The sequence below is a fragment of the Myiozetetes cayanensis genome, unplaced genomic scaffold (genome assembly GCF_022539395.1).
Source record: "Myiozetetes cayanensis isolate MyiCay16 unplaced genomic scaffold, myiCay2020 scf18, whole genome shotgun sequence".
Classification (NCBI taxonomy): Eukaryota; Metazoa; Chordata; class Aves; order Passeriformes; family Tyrannidae; genus Myiozetetes; species Myiozetetes cayanensis.
The window spans coordinates 3,436,700-3,451,064 of record NW_026087389.1 but is presented as its reverse complement, the minus strand read 5'-3'; the positions used below and the strand labels follow the sequence as shown (position 1 = coordinate 3,451,064).

General features: G+C 42.2%; 1 protein-coding gene across 3 annotated transcripts in view; it reads right to left on the bottom strand.

Annotated features, from left to right (window-relative positions):
- Positions 1-479: 479 nt before the first annotated feature.
- PDZRN3 (PDZ domain containing ring finger 3) overlaps positions 480-14,365 on the bottom strand; it is a 134,522-nt gene continuing 120,636 nt past the window's right edge. For 2 of the 3 annotated variants that reach the window (XM_050313187.1, XM_050313189.1), the window contains 6 exons: positions 13,463-13,550; positions 6,360-6,458; positions 5,413-5,475; positions 5,035-5,136; positions 3,836-3,952; positions 480-2,916 (listed from right to left, as the gene is read on the bottom strand). In XM_050313187.1, the coding sequence (XP_050169144.1) occupies positions 1,366-2,916; positions 3,836-3,952; positions 5,035-5,136; positions 5,413-5,475; positions 6,360-6,458; positions 13,463-13,550 (2,020 nt within the window). In that variant the 3' untranslated portion in view covers positions 480-1,365. The remainder of the gene's footprint in view (positions 2,917-3,835; positions 3,953-5,034; positions 5,137-5,412; positions 5,476-6,359; positions 6,459-13,462; positions 13,551-14,365) is intronic. The other variant, XM_050313188.1, reaches the window with a different exon arrangement.

Below are 14,365 nucleotides of genomic sequence, written 5' to 3'. Positions count from 1 at the left end.
AATCAGAAAAAGAAAAAAAGAAATGTGATACCTCTTTGACACCACTTTGTCTTTTCTGACCATCTCTTTTAATTTGTACATTTATTTGCTTTAACTTATATATACTTTAAATTATGTATTGTCTACTTTTAATGCACACCCACACTAAAGTCTGTCAGTGGGTTCTATCTACCACTAACAAACCACAAAGCAAAGCAGGAAGAGTAGAAGTCCTATTTCTTTCTTACAGTTCATCTCAGATACCTTGTGAGCTGAAGATAAGCATTGCTTGGTTCCACTCTTGGCAGTCCTTGCACTTCTCCCTTGTCTTTTCCCTCAAGGAAACCTCAAACCAAATTCCCCCCAAAGTCAGGATGCTGATTATTCCCTCAGGTTTAGCTCTACTGGGTGTGCAGGCATTTCTGCAGCACGGGAGCTACACTTGAGAAAGAATATTCCTGGTGGTGAAACCAGAAGGGAGCAAAAAGAATTTAAAATAGTTTGAAATATAAAACAATAATTTATTTTACTTCATTTTACTTGTTAACGTTTGTAGCTAATGATGATTTCATGAAACTGCTTTTATAATTCAGTACATTCAAATCTATAAAGCAAACAGTTACTACCATGGGCTTTTCAAATTCCACAAACTGTCTTATATAAACAAATTAGCTGTACATGCACGTTTCTTCAATAGGTTGCAACATTTGCAAACATGCTTTAAAATCCTTTAAAGCTGCAGTATAGTGTACTTTGCCTCACGCTTTTCAGATGAAACCTATATACTTTCTTCAGAAACCTTAAAAAGAAAAAATGTTTAAATGTGGAGCACAACTCTAAAAACTGCTGTTTGATAAAATGTTAAATATTACAACAGAATGACTCTGAGTTTAAACCTTGAGCTAAGTATTGATAAACGACACTCTGTGTAGAAGTGAACAACACCAAAATAATATCACAAAATATGGTTTCACAAAAAAGAAAAAAAATGACATAAGTGCAGTTGCTCTTGTGGGTTTTTTGCATTTTTTTTTTTCAGGCAAAGAAAAGCATGGATACCTTTTAATATGAATATAGTTTAAGCAAATTACCTGTGTAAGTATGGTTAATACATTTCTGATATTTAAACACTTCATGTAAAAGGTAAGAAGTAAAAAAGTACAATCAGTATTCCAAAAAAGCACTGCTAATATTGCCTTTGAAGGAGACGGGCAAGCTTCCTCTCCACTTTATAACGGAGATCCTGGCACCCACAGTTGCAGAGTTCAGTATTTGAACTATAAACTCGGTGACTGTATCTTATATACAAAAATCTTGCCACATTGAACGAGGCATTGATTCCTACCCCAATGGTAGTGTTTTATGTACATAATTTAGCACTGGTGATTATACAGTAGTCACTGACAGGAAGGAATTGTACACCCGTGTGCCGTCTGGTGACTTTGTGCCGTGGGTTAGCAGTTCTTGGATTGTCATCCAATTGTCAAATATTTTTTTATTCCTCTTCTTCATCATTTTTTTGTGGCTCAGTTCAATGATGTTCATCTCTCTCTTTTCTTCCGCACCTTGCTGCTCCTTTAAGCACTCTAACCTGCTCTGCATCATAAACTCGCGCCTCCTCCTCTGCTCCTTCGCCTTCACCAAATGCTGCTTCCGCTCTTCCTTGCTCCAGTAACGCCCCATCTTCATCTCACTGATGGCATCATCATCAGTGGTCATCCCACTGCGCTCCTCCTTGATCTTTATGGCACGTTCCCTCAGCAGCCTGTCCCTGACCGGCCTCTTGGTGATGTACCGGGTCCCGTCGCTTCTCACCTTGACTTTCCACTCCATCCTCGGCTCGCTCTGGCCCGAGCTGAAGTCTTTGCACATACTCACCAGGCTCATCTGGCTCTGGGCGTACTCCACGGCGGATTTCTGCTGGATCAGCTGCATGTAGCTCTGATAGTGCTGTGCGTGGGCAGGGATGTGGGCGTGTTTATACGGAGAGTGGTGATACGGGGACGTGTAGGAGCCAGAGGGCTTCTGACCCTGCGTAGGGCTTTTGCTTCCATCACTGGCTTTCCTCTCCTTGCTCTCCGGCTGCTTGCCGAGGTCGGCATCTTTAGCCGAGGCGTGGCATTTACCAGCGCCGGGCTCGTGGCTTTCCGAGCCGGCAAACGAACTCTTTTGGGAGGCGCTGCACGCCGCTGCCCCCTCGCTACCTGCACAGCCCGAGCCTTCGGCACTTCTGCGCAGGGAGTTGTCGGGGGAGATCTCCAGCGTCAGGGGCGTGCTCCGGCAGCTCTCCCCGGTGTTGTAGGCGCTCGAGCTGTCCTTGTCGGACTTCTCCGGGAGCTCCGTGATGTCCGAGAGCTCGTGCCGGCGCACGTCGATGCTGGTGTTGTAGTTGCGGAAGCCGCTGTTGTGCAGCATCCAGGGCTCCCGGCACTGCTCCTTCAGCTGCTGCATTTTGTGAGCCCGCACGATGTTCAGGCACTCCAGCTCGATGTTGCGCAGCTCCTCGTTCAGCATCTCCAGCTCTCTGTCCACGCTCTCCTGGTCGCTCTTGCTCATGTCCAGGCTGCTGTTGTGGTAGTAGAGGCCGTAAGGGCTGGCAGACTTCACCTGGCACTTCAGCTCCAGCAGCTCCCGGAACCGCTCGCACTCGTCCACGGGGATGCCGAGGAAGTCGACGTCTGTGCAGTCGGCCGAGATGAACGACTCGTTGCTGAACTGCATGTCGCCGCTGCCCAGGGTGTCGTGGCTGTATGTCAGCTTCTTCTGGCTCCCCAGGGTGTTGGAGGCCGTGGTGTGATCGTCCCCGTTGTTCTCCTGCTCGGAGCTCTCGTCGTTGCGGGTGCTGTCGTCCGTGCGCCCCACGCCGCTGTCCTTCTCGTGCTGGTTGGACAGAATAGTGGCTGTGTCTGTGGTACCTCCGTCCTCCTCGTGCTTCTTCTAACAACAAAACAGAAAAGAGGAATTACTGCAAGGACAAGGAATGTTTCAGGGAGTTTAATTTTTTAATAGTTTTCTTAATCTGTCATTTTTTTACACTTTCTACATCTCTGTCTTGCATGGAAAGAATATTATTAAGAACTCACAGAAACGGTGACCAAGCCCACAGCCTGCTGGGGATGCCCCTTTCAGAAGAACCTGAGCTCTGTGTTTCAGTCACGTAGCAATGATGATAGAATACAAATTTTGAAATGTTTCTTCTCCCACTCGGGTGCACAGCAATACCCACTTCCACAGCAGTGCCAAATTGAGAGCATGCCTCTTCACAAAATGTGGATGCCACAGAGGCTGTAGAGTTTTAGAAAGCTTTCGAAAAAGCTCTAGACAAAAACTGAAAAACTGCTTTGATCATGGCACAACACTGGGTAATACAGCCCCAAATCTGTGGCCCTGCACAGGCTTTCCTATGTAAAACCTTCTTCCTTGCCTTTTTCCCCATATGTAATTTCAGTAATCTGCCTGAGTTCTCCAGTTGGATTTTCAGGTTTTGGGAAGCAGCCTGTTCTCAGTCTGTGCATGCAAATCAAATAGGGAATTCTAAATCCCAGCTCTCTGCCTGCTCCATCGACCATACACCCAGTACTTCTCTCGGTGACCACAGCGAGAACAGTGGATTTCTAAGAACTGTGACTGTCTTTTGTAAGGGGCAAAGCACGAAAGGTAACATCTTAAAACATTTTGCTCCCCGAGATGAAGTTGTGGATAGTCATGTAATATTCTGGTTTTACATGAAGCCCTTTTGCCTTGATCTTGACTTAGTGTCACTTGAGACACATCAAGTGTATTCAGCCAAGCTCAGTATTGGAATATTGAGTGCAGTGGGAAGTTTGACAGCACTGCACACCCAGAAGGGCAGTACCTGCTGAAGCATGCTGGCAGTAAATTGCATTGCCTGGTGGTGCTGTTCCTCTAACATGTCCATGTGCAAGTCATCCAGAAAATCATTTCTGTCATCATCCATCCATCCTTCATCCAGCTATGTGAAAAGGGAAGGAAAAAACAAACCAATTGTTGTCAAAAGAATGAAGACTGACATAAATTAGATTTTTCTTTGTGGAAAGTGACTGGGAAATCTCGGGGGATTCCCTCCTGTGACAGTGCTGCTGTGTCCTGGGAAGGAGCACACGTGTCCTTTTGCTAAGTGTGGGTATTGACTGTCCTACCTGTCCTCACAGCTGCCTCCATCTCCAACAACAGGGTTTTATCTTCAACAGCCCTTTACATATGAAAAAAACTCTAGCCTCTTCATCCATGGAAATACTTCTAAGAGCTGGGGCTGTTTTGGTTTTTGCACAACTTGATTGGGATGTATAAAAATACTCCACAAAACACACCACTTGTGAGGCAGCATCGAGGCCAGAGGGAAAATCTGGCTGGGGTCTGCAGGACTTTTTTACTCCCATCTCCAATTATCCCTATGGGAGAGATCAGAAACTTCCAGGCTAACAGGATAGCGATGATCCTGACCCTGTGTCTCCAGGTGCACTGGCAAGGGCTGCTCCCACAGCACCAGGAGCAGAGACAGATCAAACAATAGTGCTCCTGGCTGTTTGTTCAACACCTTTGTTGTGCTAATCCCTGCCCTACAAAGGGATCTGGTTCAACCTTTTATTACAGCTGAGGAGGCTTCTTGACAGTATTCAACTGCTTTAAGAGATGGTGTATGCAGGTTAAATAATAGGTGTTTTAATGAATGAATAATCGATGGCTATAAGAGTTAGAGTTCAGTATGTTCTTCAAAACTGTGGCTTAAGACCATCCATAATACCTTGCACTGATGTTTGCAATAGCACTGCAGCACATATAAATCACTAAATGTCTTAGAAATTGAACTTTAATATAAAATATATATATAAGTACCATGACTGCTGAATTCCATTATTTTAGACGATATATAAGTCCAGTCAAACTGGTCATATATATGGTATAATATGGCTTTAGATAGATTGGTAGATTTAGGCAGGTTAAAATTCTTTGAAAGAATTGCTTTCTACAAAATAGCAACTGCTTTAATTAAGACTCAAGTGAGGGGTTTTTTTGTTGTTGTTGCTACAGTACCTGAATTTCTGGTCTTGCCACAAGCAAGGAGATGTTCTTGCTCTCCTCGCTGCTCAGAAGTGCCACAGCTTCCTCTCGGTTCTGCACCTCTATGCCGTTGATCTTGAAGGAAAAAAGCAACACAATGAAACATTCTCCCAGGGGACACCTGGGATGAGCTCGGCAGAACTGCCTGGCCGGACAGATCCCGGTGCTGCACGGGCTGGGAGCAGTCCACGTGCACACCTCCAGCCTTGTGCACACAAGTGCTGGGCAAGAGTGTTGGTGTGGACACCACATGCTGCTCCATCCCTCTGCCTGGCACGTGCAGAGCCTTGTTGTGAGGGCAGGACCTGGATTATGCCAGGTTAGCAGGCTGGGAACCCTCCACACACGTACCTGAATAATGCGATCCCCTTCCCGGAGCCGCCCGTCCTTGGCCGCAATGCTGTTGGGATCAATCTACAAACAAAATAAGGCAAGCTGTGAGTGCTCTGGAGGTTTGAGAGCTCAGGATTTACTTCCCCAGTATGGGTAACGTGACTGATGGTGTAACCAGTGTGCCTCTCATTGCTGCTCTACCTGTGCTTGCCACATCTGCCCCAGTGACTACAGGACTTGTCCCTGCTCGTGCTGGACAGAGGGAAATGCAAATTAAAATGATCAAGTCAAATCCAAAACATTTCTGAGCATCCTGAGCTGCATCTTCAGGGAATGCAGGTTTATCATGTTTGCCTGGTATCCAGTTAACTCAAATTTTAACATTTTGCCTCACACAGTGCTCTGATTAGAAACAGTTTTTGCCTACAGAACAGGAAGGATTATTTGCTACGTGGGCCATTTTAATGGAAGGTTTTAGATTTAGTTATGGGTTTCTTTCCCCAAACTGCTGCTATTAATTTGTTATAGACCTGCAGGATAAAAATTTGATGTATAAAATGCTACTTATTTTGTGGAAAGGGGCAAAGAGAGACAAATGGACCTCAAATATTTGCAAATGAGAATGTGTGGATTTTTTAAAAATAATTTGTACTTATTCTGGAATAAATAAGAACAAAAACTAATGGGGGAATATATTAAAAATACTTTAAAGGCATTATCTGAAATTGAATGCTGAGACTGTGCTGGGGGAAAACGAACACTAAATGTTAACATAACTAAGTTTGACTCCAGTGGGTGCAGGACTACACTCAGTTGGGAGAAAAGGAAAATAATTAGATTTCTTCAAATTACTGCATTCTAGCTGTTTTTTCTAACATGGTACAAAGAGAAGGCAAATGTCTTAAATGCCCAACAATGCAGTTTAAAAGACAAATTGTATGTTATGGAAATCAGCTCAATCTTACCTCACTCACATAAATCCCCATGTCATCTTCATCATCTGTCCTGTAACAGACAGTGAGGCCAAGCTTGTCCTGGCTGTTCACTCTGTGTAAATCGACTTCCTGGGGTTTAAAAAAGAGAGATAAAGGAAAATACGCTGTCAGTGAGACACCAGTGACTGATGGGAGCAATTTTTCAAATACAATGAAAATATTTTGCTTAAGTGATATAGTGGATCTCTTTTCATTTCACTTGTAGACGAGGTTAACTCACTGAGCAAAACGCAATTATACACAGACAATCAATACCTGGGGCATTTTTGACCCTTCAATCAATATGAAGTCATTTTGAAAATAGACCTTTCATTGATCTTAAGGAAGAAAAATTACCTATATTTCATGTAGTGGTAAGACTTCAAAGGCTAAAATACTTATAAAGCATGATTTCAATATTTGTCACAGCTGATACATATTTCCTTATAAGCAGGGAAATTCTCTGGCTTTTCAGAGAAAAATATAATGCTCTATTACCTTAAACTGTGTAATTTTCACGAGATGATCTAATAAATTTCTGAAAGGTGTGACTGAAGATCAATATATTCTCAGCAAAGCATTTGGTATTGGTAATAGAAATATAATAAGCACTTCAATATCTTGCAAGGGTGTGGTTTCAGCAGGCCACGGTGGTCTTGTTAGTCTTGGATACACTTAAAAATACATGTTCTTCCTCTGTGTTTTTTTTTTTGCCAGGAAGAATTCCTGAGGAGGCAGTTGAGGGCTGAAGGGAAAAAGTGGGACCAAGCAAAGGGACAGAGGCTGAGGAAGAGGAGGATCGAGGGCTGTCTCAGCCCCAGGACAGACCCTCCACCACGTGCTCGTGCTTGGACCCATTACCCCAGTGGAAAAAAAAGTCCTGATAACACAACTCCTTATCCCTGCACGTCTCTGTTGCGACCCACGCCGTGCCATTTGGAGGGGGCAAGACAATAAAACGAGCTGATATGAATAATTTATCGGCGCGTCTGGATGACAGCTGCCAAGATCAGCAATCTCGTGTTATTTACTTGTCAACATGTGTAATTCCTCTTTTTTATTTTTTTTTTCCCCCCTAAAGAAACGTTAGCTGTAAATGTCAGTGACATTTCAGCTGGTATTTAAGTGGCTTCAATCAATAGTATCCATGGTGAACTGCTGCGCTTTTTCTCCCTCTTTTGTTACTTAAAGGTTTGAACACAATGCTTTAATAGCGGAGTTTTTTTTTTTTTTCAGATTTCTAAAGCTTTCTAGAGGGGAGATGGAGATTCTTCAGAAGAAAAGATGAGACCAAGTGGATTCAGTTCTGATTTGTTTATCCTGCACTTAATCACGGTGTGAACTGGGGATGAGGTGGGAATTTGTGCATTGGGCCTGATTCAGGTCTAGAACGATTCCCATGTTCCCTGCATACTTTTAACAAAAATATTTAATGTCTTCAGGAATGTTTTTATATACTTTACTGATTTGAAAACATGGTAATGAAATGGTGGCAAGAAACTAGTGCTGTGGCTCATTCTCCTGCTTGTCGTACTGGCAGTGAAAAAATATATAATGTTAACAATTCCCCCCAAAACAAACAGAAAAATATGGTGACTTTGACCATTATTTAAATAGATCCTGTGTAACCATAAACACCTGCCAGCACCTTTTGGAATGGAAGGATAACAGGGAGCAAGCAGGCTAGTAGTTTCATTTACCTGCCACATATTTTGACTAACAATAGGTGTTTTTCCAACAGTATACAGCTATAAAGGGTATCATAATTAAAAATAAAGCATGGTTTTGCATTTAAAATGTACCCTCCAAGACACCACCTGTGATATACCGAAAGGTAATAAATCATTTGGTAAATTAAATAATACGTATTTTAAAAGGAAAAAAGCTGTTTAAAAACACATTCACAATAAAGAACAAAAAAAAAGCCAGAGCAAACAAAATATTTATAGAGCAGGTGTTTAGAACCTGAATTTTTATGAGTAATTAGTTGACAGACTTACTCTTGGGTACAATCCCTCTAGTCCTTGGTGGGAACAGAGTAAGGGCGTTTGATGCTGCCCAAACATGATAATTTTACAAACTCAAAGACAGGAACAGCTGCTTTCTATGGGTCTTTGTGTCAGTAAAGTTTTAATGCAACCATAAAGGTTTGAAATATTGAGAGATAAAAGTGTGCAATTCCAGTTGGAGTTGAAGAATCAACACCAGAGTCTTCAAAGCAAAGGTTTTTTTTCCCTATTCCGAGGTGATTCTGTATAATGCAGAGATACATGAAAAGGGGAAAACAGAAAAACTGGCACCCACAAATACAGGTTTTATGGCAGCTTGTGTAAATGTACCAGGAAATCATCAAACAAGAGGAATTAATGTGGGCCCAGAGAACCTCGAAGGTGTGAGTTCGCGTGTTTGCAACGCCACAGGACGTGCCAGTTCTTACTGTTCTGTCTCAAGGGCTGCATTTCTGGGCAGCCCAAGGGCCTGATCCTGCCAGCCCACAATGGTTCTGTGCTCCTGCTGCTGGACTGCTTCCAGAGCCTCTGCCAGGCACAGGATTAGCCTGGAGATGAAAGTGTATTTCGTGCTGTATTGGAATGAACTGTATAAACCTCTCAGCCACCAGCACTGCAGAAGGGAGACACTGAGGTTGTTCAACACCTGGTCTGGATCTGCACAAACCAGCTGGCAGACACTGGTGGGACCCACAAAGTGTGGATTGAGTGGCAGGGCTGTGTTAAGGTGATAAATGTAAAAATTTCACCTCCAATTTTTACATGATTTGACTCTGCTTCCTCAGATCAGGTAAAAGTGACATTTTGAGAGACGTTCCAGAGAAGGATTTGGATGCTCTTTCAAAATAGTCTGTGCAAGAGAACTGTCTGAAAGATTATTGGCTCCACATCAGATGTAGAGACAAGGAGGGCTCAAAGAGCTGGCTGCTGAAATCCAAATGGCATTTGCACAAAGACAAGATGAAATGAACGTGCCCTATGACATTATACCTGCAACTACTCGTAATAATGAATTAGGAGCAAGTGATAATAGTAAATTAACCTCTATAAGCTCAGAAGAACCTTCATTTGCAAAGGATTATTGAATTATTGTACTGCTGATGTAGAATTATGGCCTGCCTGCAAATTTATAAAAATCAAAGTCCTTTCTCTAACAAGACAGAAATGAGCAGCAGGAATCTGAAATGAGAGGACAAAGATGGGTAAAAAAAGTTCAAACATTGACAAAGCCTTATCCACAGCTTGCAGGGTAAGTACTCTGTCCCTTCCCTCTCTCTGTGAAATGTGGTAGGATTTTTTCTGTGCTGACCTCTGACATACCTGACTAGCAGGGCCAACTTTTTTGCTATTTCATTAATAGGTTTCACACAGAAAAGCCTGTCAGGGAAATAAATACAAAGAACTATTTCCTTTTATACTGTGTGAGGCCTTATCACCACTTTTTGGCAACTGACCCTGGTACAGCAGGAGGAAAAATTTTGTTCTTGCTGTACTGAACCTAAGACAGTGATCCTTACATTTATATTTTCACATAAATGTGCTTTTCATCATGGGTAAAAAGCAAAAACCCCACTCTTCTGCTTTTCAGAGGAGAAAATTTTATCAACTGCGTTTTCTTCCCAAAATTCTTTGCCCTGGAGAAGAAGCAAAAAATCTATCTATCTGGAGATTTCTGTGCCCACTCAGCTCTGTGATGGTAATTCTCTGACACACCACAGAGACTGGACCAGCTTTAGTCATCAGTGGTGCTGGGAAAGGCTGAAGGGAAGTGTTTCTCACCCTGATGAAAAGATGTTTGGGATAGCAGGATAACTTGAAGGATGATGCCCAGGCTCTCTGCCAAGCAGATGGGCAGTGGTCCATGATTTAGACCTTTCTCATGCAGTCTGAGCTGTTAAGGCCAGGTTTAAGCCCTCCAGAGAACTAAGGAAGGACAACCTTTCAGTACTGGCTTGTGAGAAAGCCGAAATGTTTCACCACTTTTGCATTTGTTCCAAACAAAGAACATACAAATATTTGCCTTAGAAAGTACAGCTGTGAAGCTTTTTTAAACCTTTACATATTCAATCACTGCCTGAAGCAGGCCTGGGCTGGAGTCCTTTGTATTCAGAGACACAGCGATGCCTTGAGAAGCTCCTGCTCTGTGCAACTCCCCGCAGAGCGGGAGTTTTCATAGAGAAAAAAAATATATTCACATAAAAGATGCTTTGAAATGCTTTACAACCAGGATGGAATAAAAACTGCAGAGTGCCTGTGATGGAGCCTACCAATTCCCATGTTCAGACAGTTGCCTCCTCCCCTCCCTTGCAAACAGATTATTGGAGATGTAAAAGTAAAATTTCAACCAAAGCAGCGAAGTGTAGTGAAGGGGAGAGCTTGAGACCCTGGCACTCAGATTTTATTTGTGGTTTCCTTAAAGCAGCGAAGTATTCACTTCAGATTTTGAAGCACAGATTTTGTTCCTTGGTAGGTTCATTTTTTTTTGGCTGATCAGCTGCTGTTGGTTTCGTGCTGGGAACACTGGGAGCTGTGCACTGGGTGGGCAAAAAGCTCTTTGAATGAATCTGTTGTCCTCCCTCAGCCTTTTGACACGAGTGAGAGCATCAGAAGGAAACATCCCAGCAGTTACCAAACACTTCATGTAGTTTCCATCTTCAAGCTCTGCTGAGTCTCAACCAACCGCTCAGCTGAGCTCAGTTCTCTACTTGGAAAGAAGGAAGACCTACATACAAGCTGCATATTGGAAAGGGTGAAGACAGAAAGTCAAATGGGAGGGAACAAGCCCCTTTTTGATGCAGAATGTTCTCCTTTGTAATGTGAGAAAGTTACACTGAGAGAGCCCTCGCTTGGGCTGTGTCTGACAGCTGGCCAGACTTGTTTGAATAAACATATTAATGCATAACACTGCTGGGGAATCCTGGAGTGACATTATTCTTCCTTTATGAGCCTGAAATGACTTCTAGCTGGGCCTCCGTGAAGAATGAATGTAGTTTTAATTTATAATAAAACAGGAGTTCGGGATTTAGTCCCTCTTTACTTGTGGCATGTAAACTTCTAAAGAGAAGAAATGGTGTTTATTTATTTTTGTAATAAGGAATATACCGCAGTTACCTCTGAGTCATCAATTTTAAGATAAATGTTGAGAGATAAAACCAAGAATACAATTTTGGCATGTCAGCATTACTGCCAACATAAATTCCTTCCTATGGATATTTACATTAGAAGCTTGTTGTGAACTTGGGCATTTCACCTTTTTTTGTCTTGTTTATTTGATACAAATCACTAACCAGTCAGTTACAGACCATAAAAGTTTAGATGAGGAGCTTCTGATTTAAATTCAAAGCACATTTTATAGACACAGAAACCCCGAAGTCTGACTTGATGGCTTTCTTACTTTCGACATTCCTGCTGCAGTCAATGAAACAGTGCCTTTGTGGTCTTTTAAAACATATCTATCAAAAGGCAAACAAAAAAGCAACCAGCCAGTTGAGTCCCTGTTAGCACTTTGACCTTACCATTGATCATAGTCTTTATAATTTGAACAGGAATCTTTAGTGGTTTTTAAGAAACACTATTAGGGTACAGAGACTTTTCTAATGTTCATCCCCCTTGTGTTACTGAGCTGATCACCTTTTGCCATCAGGTACTATATCAATGTCAAAATTATTAATGTTGTGGTTTAAGGCATATTAACGTTTGGCTACTGGAGTGTGTGTTTTTAAACCGTTTTCAGCTCAACTGGTTGACCTTCTAATGGGAGCAATATAACTTATCCACAATATTAGATTTCCTAAAAAATAGATTTTGGAAAGACACTGGTAGAAAATACTGATTTGTTCTACATTTTCCTTTAAGACTCAAATCTCTATTGTATTTGTTTTTATATAAGAAAAAAAAAAAAAGGCCCTTGTTTGAAAAGTAAGGCCTTGAAGTCTGCTAAGTAGCATTTGTTTTACTGGTACTTTGATTTCACCCTGCCTTTGATTTAGGTTTGTATACAGAGATGAATTGCTACCAGATCTGCAGAATCTGAAAACAGCTTGCAAACTTTTTATGGGGTTTTAGTCCTTGATCCTGCAAACACTTTTATAGAAGGGAACAGCTTCGTGCTCATAGAACGACTGAACTCTGCTCCCACTGAAGCTGCTGATAAATCCACCTCTGATTTAAACAGAGCTACAGGCAGGTCAGCATTGCCTGCTTTGACAAATAGGTGTTAGCAGGACCAGGACCTAAGAAATCAGAAGTGCAAGCCAACTGAGGGTAAACTATTCACTTGATAGCTTGGATAGATTAGCTGGGTCAGACATACCTGGCAGTGTTTATAAGTATTGGAATATTTTACTGCCATTTATTACAAACAATTAAAAACACTTCACTGGGTCAGTCCTGCTTAAGTATCTTGCAGAACTAAGGCCCACAATTTATGTGCTGCACTCTGAATGGCTGGGACTGGGTTACTTAAGTATGAGAAAACTGAAGATGAACTTCTGGTGGGATATACAAGCGCTAAAAGCAAAAAGTGACTTTTAAAAGATTTGGCAGGAAAATGGACTTGCATACTTTAGTGACTGGTTCAATTTTTACTATCTGTAATTTCATATATATACATATGTCACTTTTAAGTAATGAAAAAGGGAGGGACAGTTTAGTGTAGTGGCAAATCTATCCTGGTCTTGTCTTGTAAATACTTCCAAATCGTATGATCAAGAACATCTGTTCCTCAGCTGGGGAATATTTAAGAGAAACTCACACACTTTTACTGTGGTTATGTGGGAACAGGTCCTGCCGCTCAGTAGAGTCTTTCAGAAAGCCTAAATCAGCACAGTTACACAGAATTTAATTAATGGAATCAATGACTTCATTATTTATGTTAATCTGCTGGCTGAAGATCATCAGTCCCTGGCTCACAGTTCAAGGAACTGCTAAAGGTACCAGCAAGGCTTGCAACTGCAAAGAAACTGGTGAGCAACACTATCCCAAATATCTGCTTTGAAATGTCTTTTCACTTTGTGTGCAGTACAAGGACAGAGAGGTGCACATGCTGAACCATCAGTGAATGAAACAGTTACTCAGAGCAAGTACCTCTAATTCCAGCTCATCCCGGTCCATTTCTTGATGGATTCCTCCCATGTAGTCGTTTGGATCGTAGTATTCATGCACTGATGGATGGCTGGGAAGAAAAAAAAAAAAGGAATGTTTTAGGACAGCACTCAGTGCTTTAAAGAGCATGTTAATGCATTCCAGGCTTGTAAGGAGCAATCATGACCATGATGGACTAATCACCACAGCAAGGAGTTGCATGTGCTTAATTCTAAATGCTACACCAGTTACACTGGTAAGTGTTTTGAGCAGAAATTATATATATTGCAAGAGAACAGCCTGCTGCTTTTTACAGCTTCAGCTCTCCCACACTTTCACTGTCTATATTTTGGAAGTTCAAGCAGTATAACGCTCTTGTGATCACTGTTTCCTGTGCTGGAATTCTTTTCTGCAGTGAAAGTAAACTCCCTTTAATTCTCTGTTAACTAGATACATCTCTGAGGCTATTTATGTAACAGCATCTGCTAATTGGCTAAGATACCCAGGTTGTTAGAGGCAGGGTAGATTAATCTGAATGGGATTTGGAGAAGTTAGAGGAAGCACTAGGAAAAATGCCTGTTTGCTTGCACATGCTGGGTGACAGGATACTGGAACAGCTGCCTGCCTGCTCTCACATGTCAGGATAGCCATGAGATGGGCTGTGAGGGGAAGACCAACATCTCCAGCTCCGAGGAAGGATGCTGCTGATGCCAGGAGTTTGTATCTGCCTCCTGATTAAGGAGCATTATGAAGTTGACAGGGCTGAGCTGGAAGAATGCAGGCATGTTGCAACCTAAATCATAGAACCACAGTCTGGGTTGGCTTGAAAGGGACGTTAAAGATCATTTACTTTCAACCCCACTGGCGTGGGCAGGGACACCTTCCACTAGATCAGGCTGCTCGAAG